General features: G+C 42.9%; 1 protein-coding gene across 1 annotated transcript; it reads right to left on the reverse strand.

Moving 5' to 3' along the window:
- Nucleotides 1-1,321: 1,321 nt before the first annotated feature.
- LOC144753400 (uncharacterized) lies at nucleotides 1,322-5,445 on the reverse strand. Its single transcript, XM_078641104.1, has 3 exons — nucleotides 5,054-5,445; nucleotides 3,031-3,108; nucleotides 1,322-1,597 (listed from the first exon to the last, which is right to left on the reverse strand). The coding sequence occupies exons 1-3, from the start codon at nucleotides 5,436-5,438 to the stop codon at nucleotides 1,518-1,520; spliced, it is 543 nt and encodes a 180-aa protein (XP_078497230.1). The 5' UTR covers nucleotides 5,439-5,445; the 3' UTR covers nucleotides 1,322-1,517.
- Nucleotides 5,446-11,016: the final 5,571 nt, after the last annotated feature.

The raw sequence follows: 11,016 nt of genomic DNA on the forward strand, positions 1-11,016 counted from the left end.
CTGATGTTTTAGGGTGATGCTCAATACTGATGGATAGAGTCAACGGTAAACCGATGCTGTTAACTAGACAATGGGTTTTCCATTAACATCATATTCAATATTCTGCTACATTTGTCATTGTGCTGGTCATGGGGCCAGGGAGATGCGTATTAAATCTACAGTTATGCCTAACACGACAGGACGGTGCTCAATATACCTAGGATGCATTATTTGTCAGAGTTCTGCTGAGTATGTGGAGTGCTAGCAGCATTATTAGCCGGGTGCATGCTATGACTGGGTATATTATCATGGCTGCTGTTCATATGCTTGAATGCTGCTCAGGATGCAGCAGCTGCTCTGCATTCTAGGAGTACTTTGCATTGTGCCAGGGCTGCTGCTCAGTGGGACAGAGGCCTCCAGTAATGTGTGGACGCTAATCTCTTTCCACGTGTCTCCCATGCCTCTTACTTGTTGCCCCCCCTGATGTCTTAGGGTCTTGACAGCACTGCTGGTCCTGCCTCAAAGTCTTGGGCAATGTTTGAGGAGTTTAGAAGGATGCAGACAGATTCCAGCGTCAAGTGAGTGACAGTAATCATGCACAGCTGCTCTGTCCCCATCTCTGCTCCTCCATCGAAGTCTGATGTGAAAAGCAGTTTACATCTCTTGTGCACCCCAGACTCGCATCCCCTAACAAGAGTGTTTTTATGGGGTATCACTGTGAAAGGAGCCTGGAACTGTGTTCAAGGAGCAGAAGTGACCCCAGGCGAGGCTCTGCCTGTGATCCCTGGCATGTGCTGCCATAGAGCAAGCAGAAACACTAGCTGCCAAGGAATGAAGGTTCTTAAATAATATCACTGCTGCCAACTACTGCGCCCGAGAGGTTATTTGCTGGTTGGCGTGGCATTACTGTGCTCCTGGAAAAGTGCCTGTATTTACATGCCCAGCGGGACAGGTAACACAGGAAATTACACTTTTAAATAAGAGAGTCTCAAGCGACATGCAGACACACAATGGAAGACGTCTTAGAGAGAAAAGTGGTCACATTTGCAATCCCTAAATTAAGTCTTTGGCTGGATCTAAAGTCGAGGCAACTAAGTCGCAGATTCCTTTGGAACTGTGGGGCCTCTGAGCCAGGACAAGAGGCATAGAAAGCTCAACCCCATTGCCAACAAGGAGTACGTTATTTCTGAGTATTCTCAGCCTCGTATCAGCTTCTATTATGTTTCTCTTGGAGATGTAACCCAGCAAGGCTGCCTTTCTTTTCTTAGAAGATCTTACCAAGAAGTGCCGTAAACAGTGTACAATAGTGGATCATTTTCAAAGCAATCAGCCGTGGACAATGTTAGTTAGTCAAATTGATTTAATACTGGTGCTTTTTCAAAAGAACAATCATAAATACAATTTGATGTTTAAACAGGTGTGCTGCCATTGACACACTGGCCTAGGTAGCTCACATGGCTTGTGTTTTTAAACACTTCCCAAACACACAGATTCTAATGGAGTGATGGAAGCTGCTGGGGCTGTGAGTGCTGAGACCTTCAGTGCTTGCGTCCACTCTGGTGTGCTGGCTTCTGCTGCTCTGGGGACGCCTCCGGTACGCACGGTGTGTGAGGTTCCACTGGAATAGAAATGGCATGAGGTTAGGAGGCCCGAATGCTTTTCATATGGTCAAGGTTGATAGATTGCCACCAACAGATGATTAGATATCTAGAAATGCCTTGTCATGAACTAAACCAAACTCTAGTAATTGCAATTGGTTTCTCCTGCATTGAATGTTAATACAGAAATACCTCTCATGTCCATAAAGTCAATTTCTAAATTGTATCTCATTCCAAGTTTAGGTTAGCAAACAGACATTATGTGGATGTGCGTTTTTAAGAGATTGTAGCGCTTAATTAGATGGGCAATTGCAGTTTACTCAAAACGCTGGATTACTGCGTTGCATGCTATTTATTACACGAAGAACAAATAGAATGTAGCTGGTTGGTTGGGACTTTGGTGTGGTAGGTGCTTGGATTTTCTATGCAAGAGGGAGTTAGTTTTAGTGACCAGTAAGGTACCACTATATTGGTTGATTAGATAGTGAGATGATAGACAGGACTGGTGTTTCATTTGTTGTGCAGTTACTGCTTGATTGGATTGGCGTTGTTTGAGGAGGATGATGGGTTCCTTGGTTGATCATGTGATTGACTTCAGCTGGTAAAATTCTAGGTAATTTGTTGTTTACTTTTTGTTTCAATGGCTGGAGAGTTATGTGATGGGTTTGTTGTAGGGGATGGGCACTTCACTGAGTCTTTGGAGAGCTGGCTAACTGTGTGTCCCAAATCATTTCTTAAGTTGTGTTACATTCAGTATTCAGCTTCCTAATTTATCGAGAGATTGGTTGGCCTTTTGGGTGCTTATTTGGATATTTGCATTGCCTTTATAGCCGGTGGGTGAATGTACTGTTGGTTAGTTTGTTTGTTAGGTTGGCTGATGGATATAATGATCTTTAGAGTGGTTGGATTGTTATATTGTTAAGGAGTTGGTTCAACGACTCTCTGGTTTATTGATTACATGGCCACTCTGTCAGTAGTTTGTAGTATTGCACCAAAGAAAGTATTCATACTGACAAATAAACAGTGGCATAGCTAGATGTTGTGCTGCTCGTGGCAGTCCCAGTGTTTGTTGCCCGGTGGCCGCATGTAAGAGCGGTGGGGGGGGGGTGCTTGCGATGGGCGCAGGTAAGAGCGGGGGGAAGTCACTGCACATAAAGACATTTTACCAATAAACATTGTACAATCAGACAACAAATCAAAGCACCAAGCACAGGAATTTCAGGGGAAGGTGCTACATATCAGTAGCAGGTATAAGTATAATAGTGCTTGTTGCTCAAATAAAATCACAACTGCTTCGGAAAAATTCCTTGATGACACTAGAACCATAATATTTCTCATCGATGTTAGGAAGCTGTGTTCCTTAAAGCAGGCAACCATATTGCAGAATCATTCTATTTTCTGCAAAACTCACTGAGAGCATATTAATGGAACAATTGTAGTATATACTACATACCTGGTTCATGACGTTTTTGTACCTCGTCCTGACTCGGTCGAACTACCTGGTCCTCGCCATGCTGTATTGGTCTACGTGCTGGAATAATACAATAACAACCATTATTACACTTAGTGGATTGGAACTGACATACAGTTCTTTTAGTTTAAAATGAATACTCTAACTCTGATGAAATATTTATCACAATAGTGCAGGGCGGTGTGTAACTCATTACACAGGGTAAGCAAGGCTAACAAAACGGAACTTCTCCAACACACCACAGAACACAATACTGTACCATCATTGTTCCTATATAATGTCCAACCTATCCCTGATCACCTGTGAGCTTCTGCTACCACGTGACAAAGGTAGGTTAGCCAGGAAGAAAAATGTGATGCCCCTGGTGATGAACTGAACAGGATGTAGACGGTCAGGCGAGACTCAGTTTAAGAATGCGCCACATTTTAGGTACTAGGCAAAAAATAAAGTTTATTTATTACCTCTATGACTCTGAATGTCGGAAACAGGTCAGAAAGGGGAATAGTGTGAATTTTGCCATTTGGTAAAAAAGAAAGTGCATGTGACCTCCACTAAGAATATTCAATTCAGAAGGTACAGTAGAGCCCACCGGGGTAAGCTCAAGCGCATCCAGTATCAGTATTTCCCCTGGGAGGTTCTACCACACAATACTTCTGACCATGATCCTTATGAGCCTACAAATAGATAAAATTAGAAGAAAATTATATTGTTTAAGGCTGGATTGTCCATCTAGGCTGCAGTTTTCCGGCATGCTGCAACACATTATCCTGCATGATCTTCAGCTCTGTCTTTGTTCTTGTAGTATTATTACCTCCTTTTATTTTTCTGTTCCCTTGCAGATTTAGCTCTGGTCCTCCTGTTAGGTCTTTGCATGCATTTACTAATGCTGTGAGAAGACATTCTTACGTAGTATTTTTGTTCCTGGTGAGCTCCCTCCTCAACTCTTATCACCCATGCCACTTTTCCAGAGCTATATGTGACCTCCTTTCTTGTATTTATACATTCTGAAGCACACCAGTGTGAACTATTTACGCTCATACTTTCTGTGAATCAACTTACTTCAGACAGTCCTTACTCACATTTGCAATGTGATATTAGCGAATGAAAAGTATGTTTTGTGAGCAAGAACTCCATATATATATATATATATTAGTTAATTTGCTTTCAATTGACCTTGTAACACATTATGTATGTTTAACATTTTAGTGAAGCAATACATACTATTAATTGCCACATAGGACCTCCAGATTGGCAAAAAAATAGTTGCTTTTGGTGTGCTGTTTGAGAACTGCGACTATGACAGTTTTCCAGGAGAAATCTCATGCATGAACATGTTCTCACTTGAAAATAAAATAGGTGTACATTTCCGCATGGCAAATTGTAAGCAAAAGTTCATCATTTGAATTGTTATCGTTTTACTGCATGGGGACATTGTTCCCTCTGGAGAAACTCCGTCTCATACACCCTAACCACTCTTTAAACGTTATATCCCCTTTCTCACCCTAGCCAAATATACATCTTCCCTTAGTTGTTGTTCAATTCTGGCCGTTTTGTTACTTGGAAATTAACATGGAGAAAAGCGTTTGTGAATACCCACAGACCTGCAATTTTGTGAGTGTTTACTAACTTGTGTGGGTGCCCCCAATCCCCATAGAATGCCCGAAACTCACCCATGTGAAGAATAAACGCATAAAATGACAACAGAGTGATGTAAATCCATTCATAAATTCAACGTCTTATTTTGTGAATCCTAAAATTGACTCTTTCCTTGTAACTGATGCTAGTGTGCAGCTTAGTCAAACTTACATGTGAAAATAGGTCGGTGAAACGTTCCCATACTCTTCTATTACAAGGTATTGATCCTGCCTCTCCAATAGTCCATTAGATTGTGAGCTATATTCATTCAAAATAATAAATACTAATAATGCCATGTGTGCCTTTATTTCAATCACTTATACATTACTAAGGATTTCTGTAATGGGTACCTTGGCTTGGCAGTGCTTACCTTCACGGCAGGCTTCTGGCTGGCTAGATGGCTGGCTGGGCTGGCAGGCTGGCTGGATGGGCTGGCTGGCTGGCTGGATGGGCTGGCAGGCTGGCTGGATGGGCTGGCTCGCTGGCTGGCAGGCTGGCTGGCTGGCCTGGCTAGCTGGCAGGCTGGGCTGGCAGGCTGGCTGACTCTGCTCCGGGACCGCAGGCGTTTTCTGGGGTTGCTGGTGGTGGTGGTGTCCTCCGCCCTTGGCAGACATGATTCTCTCGGTGTGGCAGGGTCTGCTCTCAAAGGAACACTGGAAGAGCAATTCTTTGATCTGTGTCTGCTTTATCCCCAACACAGTGCTTTTATACCCGAGACACAGAGCCACCCATAGGGACGGGGCAATGGGCATCATGAGAAAGAACCTGACATGATTTGACACATTGTAATTCAAAAGTCACAGATTAGAACATTTTCAATTGTTATTCATTCTTCTAGGAAGGCAGGGCAATTCTTCTTGCAGCACTCCTTACCACACCTTTGCAATTAAAACCAACGTCATAACACTGAGTTTGTGAATGGTGTTTGTGACATTTGTAATTAATGACTACTGTAAGAATGTTCGGGTTTGGAAGGGTGTGAAACCCAAACCATGCTATGGAAAAATCTCAAATAGATTTTGATCAAGTTGAAAATTAGATGCTTTGGTGAGAAGTAAACAAAATCTTAAACAGTAAATGTGGCTAGTTACTCTAAGGTTCAGAGTGTACATGAATCAATAATATGCCATAAGAGCAGTCTAAATTGCGGCTCGTCGGAATGAGAAACGACCCAAACCTAATTTATATTTGTTTGGGTGTCACGATATTGCCGATTGGAGGCAGCGACTTCCTTTGAAAGATTGTTGCGATATTTCAGTTATCAATGATGGACGAATTCTATAGCAGTCAGTGGAACCTTTAAACTGACTCCACAGCAGTTGGTTATTTTATTGTTTGATGACAAGCTCAGAAAAATTATTGTCCTGAGGATGACCATGTACTTATGACAACGGTCGAAACGGCGTCGACGATACTGTGGCCACAATTTAAGGAGGACACATTGTTTTGTGTATAGGAGTTCTTATATGGTTTTAATACTCTTATGTCTATGTAACCTCTATGTGTTTGCCACCTGTCTGGTTTTATGTATATGTTGTGTAATGTTTTTGTAAGACCGACAACCTATCTGAGCCTTATGTTAATCTTTTAAATATAAATAAATTTTGTATTTTTCTATAATCACATGCATTTTTTTCTGAATCACTTTTTCTTTGTACCAAAAGTTTTCTATTCTTCTTTTTTACTTTCCCTTCTTTGTATAACTTTATTGCTCTTATGGCATATTATTGATTTATGTACACTCTGAACCTCTGTTTGGAAGAATAATTGTATCCCCTGGTTCAGGTGGTTAGGGCTGCCCCTGTGGTGGTGAATATAGTTACTCTAAGGGAGAGGTGTGGTGCTGCGGCCTGACCGACTGACGCTGGAATCTGGGGTTCACGGTTCGATCCCCGATGGCAGATTAGCCCAGCACAATGTGACTCTGGGCAATAGCTTGCTTAATATTGCTTAATATTCCAGACGGCCCGTGCTCCTGGAGACCCATAAGGGAGATTGTTCACGCTTTAGAAATGTGGATTATTATTATTCTGAGAAGACCCGTTTTGCTGCTATATAGAGTGTAACATAAACTGCATGAGATAAAAATTTCCTGAAGAGAATTTACTTCTTTCACATCTTGAGAGTCTTGGTGTCCCTCTCTCAGAATGACTCCTTTAATTCAGAGAAAGATAGATATAACTAGCTACCCGGTTCTGGGTGACCAGATCCAAAATATTATTAACCCTACTTTCATAGTAGTTTAACTCGTAGCATGAAGTCTGATGATGCTATAAAGAATTGGAATACATATCTGATGATGATGATGGTTATGTTTAACCAATGCAAACACAACAAGATGGTGGATGGAGTGCTGAAACCTTTCAACCACTTATCCCCAGTAAGAGATCTGTGTTTAATCCATTGTTCTTTTGATTATTAGGTATAATCTACCTTAAGGTAATCCTTTGTGAGGCAATCATGATACAATTTTACTGCAGCGGGAACCATGTTACATTGATCTCAGATTTTCCTTGCTGAGAATTTTTGCTCCTTAAAGGATTCTTTGATGGACATTTGGAATGCCCAAAAAATATCCTGAAAGTTGTGTTGTTGAAGAAAATGAACTTTTAACTATTTTCTTGAACATTTAACTGAACTCTGAAGACCCATGCTATATATTCTACTAAGATTTCACTATGAGGTAACATCAAAGGCTCTATAGTAGACTGTAATGCATAAGTATATAGGTCTTGGAGCGCTGATTGCACAACTTTCACATACAACAGAAAGAAGGAGGCAGAGACAAGGATATTCCCAAACCTATTGTTAACTTCCTTCTGAAGAATTGGTTTGCTGGTAGGAGTATTTCATTTCAGACTCACTGTTCTCCATTGACTACAGCCACTGTAGCACTGTGAGACACAGGCTTTTGTTTTTGTAGTGGTGAAGGATTGATCATCTAAGCTTCATTTTACGAAGAATAGGGTGTAGCAGTTACATCACATTTCTGGAAAAACGAGGAGGGGTTGATGCCAGAAGTGGCACTGGAAACATTCTTCTTATCCTTTCTGGCCACTTTCATGGCAGGAACCTCCTTTGTTGTGGCCATCTTCTTTAGTTTTCTACACGTGTTAGCACTTAGAACAAACAGAAGCACTTAGCTGGAGATTCTGGTGTCACTGTCAGCTAATTTGCAGACTTCTCCCCATCTACGTATTGTGTATGACATGGTGTTTTGTGTACCTCCAAGCAATAAAAATGAAGCAGGAAGTTGCTGAGACTTGGGCAAGCTAGCCAATGTAATACAAGCCATTATCATTATCATAAATACTCAACAGTAGTGTACCCATGCATAAACAACTATTGGTTGCTAGTCATTACACAGGAAGAGATAAGTTGGTGCTCCTCCAGGGTCCATGAGGATCCTATGCCAGTCGAGAGACTGGCAAAATTCTAATACATTCTTAAATATTTGCTGGCGCACCACCAGGGCCCATAATTAACCTAAGAGATCTAGGCAGGCAAAATTCAAATGAATTAACCAAATAATTACTGGTATCTCGCCTATTCTCTTCTGCACCAGATTCTACACCCTGCACACATCCAATATTGCGAAGAGTCTGGAAGAAATGTATTTGATCCACCTAAATCAAAGGTAAGGGATATTGGAGAACAGTGAAGTTGAGTTCACAGTAGACAATAAATCAGATGTAAGTCCGATCTGATATAGTATTAAAAAAGTTGGAGGTCTCAGCAGGATTAGTTGAGTGGCTGATAAACCCTTTTTAGGTCTCGCCTAGGCAGCTTGCATGTGTTGCCCTAGGAGATGACCTTTAGAAATCGGTCAGCTTTTTTCAAGCACTTGTGATTGTGCTGGTTTCCACCTTGTGGGAGCGAGCAGCAGCGCGCCGATCATCTATTTTAAATTAGCATGGCTGCGTGCGCCGCCCCTCGCTCCCGCAAGCACGAGTGCTTGAAAATAGCTTACCCTCCCCACTCTACCTCACCTCCCTCTCTCTCCTGAAATGTTTTCACCTGCTCCCCTGGCAACTGCATGCCCAGCTCCTCGCCGGCAGCTGTGCACTATCCTGCAGCGCTCCCTCATCTCATCCTACAAGTGCAGTAACATATCTTCCATTCATCTCTTATGTCCCACCTCATAAAAGCACCTTCCTCCATTTACGGTTTCTCGTCTCTTTTTATCTCTTTCGCCTCTTCTTTCTAATTAGCGTCGCTGCATTGGGCATGGCCCGCCCCTCACCTTTCTCTCACCAGAGAGGTCAGTCCGGGTCATCTGGCACCGTCCGTAGTGGCGCAATGCCGACTTCACTCCTATGGCCACAACCGCCAAAAGATGACTCTGCCCGCTCAACAAAGAAGAGGGGGCCGTGGGTCCAGCTGCTGGTGCAATTCTTCAGATTGTTGGCAGGGGACTTCAGATCCATTACTGTTGCCGGACAGGACTCAAAGCAACAACCGGCTTGTTCCAACTCCTCAAGGAGCCGTTTGCAGGCCTGTAGCAGCTCAGCTTGTCTTGAAGCTATCTCACGGCAGCTAGTGCAAGGTGACACCCTCTGCGAGGAAAGATTCTAAAGGGCTATTTAAATACTATTGCACCCACTTCAGTGCATAGTAGTGGAGAAAATACATTTCCCTGTAATGTTTTCAAATTCTTTATCCAAATCTTGGTATGTATGTAAATATTATGGATTTGCTTCATTAACTACCCCGATAATAGGTGCTAGAAAGTAAAGCCCATATTGCCTACTGCAAAACATAGTATGTTAGTAATGATTAGAATCATACAAGAGCTCTACATTGCCAAAAGAAAGTGGAGTATTGTGGATCAGTTCACTACATCGGCCTCTCTTTTAAGCGTGACCTACACTTTTCCAACATAGCCGCCATGGTACAGAAGTCAGTTCCAGCCAAGAATGCTGCCATTTTTAAACAGTCACTTTTATTTGTTTACAAATGCATCCTCTTTATATGGCCACGTCTTTACTTTGTTTCGGCTGCTTCCGACACACGGTGCACAGCTGAAGACGAACTTCGCAGCCGCCGGTTCTGTAAGTATTTTTCTCGTCTTTCAGCCTCTGATCTCCCTCCTCCATGCCAGTCCTTACCCCACTCTAACAGTTTCTGTAGTACTTCTTTCATCCTGTATCAAACATCAGAAAGGTTTCTTAGCCCCCTTTACCTCCCTGTCCTCACATTACCTCAGTGCTCCCTTAATCTCACTCGCCCCCAGTTGCTTTCCAGTGCTCCAGCTGCACTGACAAGTCAAGCTTCATTGGGCTTGTGAACTCCCAGTAGCCTTACACCCGGTGCTTCTTTTAGCCTGTGAATTCTTAGTACTACCCTGAGCTACCCCTGTAAGCTCCTTCAAGCCTCAGTCCTCCTCTGAGTCCTGAAACCGCCCCAGCCTCAGTGCTCCCCTGAGCACCTGCATCCTTAGTGTTCCCAAGAGCTTCTGCAGCCTCAGTGCTCTTGTCTCCGCTTCAATAGAAGTTGATGGGAAAAATACATTATTTATTTTTAAAACACCATAATTTTGCCTGCTAAAATATTGGCATTCCTGCACCCCTGTGCTCCTCTGGACCAACCTTCTCAGCCTTAGTGCTCACCTGAACCCCTGCCACCCTTATGACCTCAGTGTTCCCCTAACCTGTGGCATACAGGCTCCCCGGACCCACTCCCTACAGCATCAGTGCTCACCCGAACTCCTGCTGCAATCCCTATACTAGCCTCAGAGCCCCCCTGACAATTCCCCGTGGGCTCCGGGCTCCTCCTACCCTTACCCTGTGGCTTCGGCTTTCCCCTACCGTAACCCTGTGGCTTCGGTCTTCCTCCTACCCTTAACCTTAAACGTTCTCCTCCTCTGAACACTCGTATAATTAAACTATTTAACTCTGCTTCTACGTGCATGACATGGGCACTCACACCACAGTGCTCCTCTACACTTACCTTATAGACTCCTAATTAGCACATCTGCACCAACTATTATAAGCTTATTCTGGACAGGCTTTTGGACAAGTGGTGTGTTCTGATCCTCAGTGCTCTCAATTGGGTCACTGGTAGGACACACAAAGTACATTATACAGAAAATAGTTGGTATCGATCAAATGCTCCATTTTGCATCAGAGTGCTACATTTAGATTGTTTACTTAGTATCTCTTTATTCTGCTTCTTGGGCTACCTGTGATTTTATTTTATATTTCAGCAGTACTTCTGAATTTCTTTAAGAGTGCAATGGAGTGCTGCCTCTGTTTGTGTTACTCTCCACATGCTGTTTCCTATTACTTGTTCTCTTTCTTTATCTGTGTGCTATGTTTGAAGGTGTTTAACATG

The sequence above is a fragment of the Lissotriton helveticus genome, chromosome 5_1 (assembly GCF_964261635.1).
Source record: "Lissotriton helveticus chromosome 5_1, aLisHel1.1, whole genome shotgun sequence".
In the NCBI taxonomy this organism is placed as follows: domain Eukaryota; kingdom Metazoa; phylum Chordata; class Amphibia; order Caudata; family Salamandridae; genus Lissotriton; species Lissotriton helveticus.

Bases quoted from the DNA above. Each gene is read 5' to 3' on its own strand.
- LOC144753400 (XM_078641104.1), bottom strand. From the start codon at position 5,438: ATGATGCCCATTGCCCCGTCCCTATGGGTGGCTCTGTGTCTCGGGTAT. The intron at 3,109-5,053 runs GTAAGCACTGCC...GTATTATTCCAG, and splicing joins GCCAGAAGCCTGCCGTGAAG to CACGTAGACCAATACAGCAT. The intron at 1,598-3,030 runs GTATGTAGTATA...TTTCTATTCCAG, and splicing joins ACAAAAACGTCATGAACCAG to TGGAACCTCACACACCGTGC.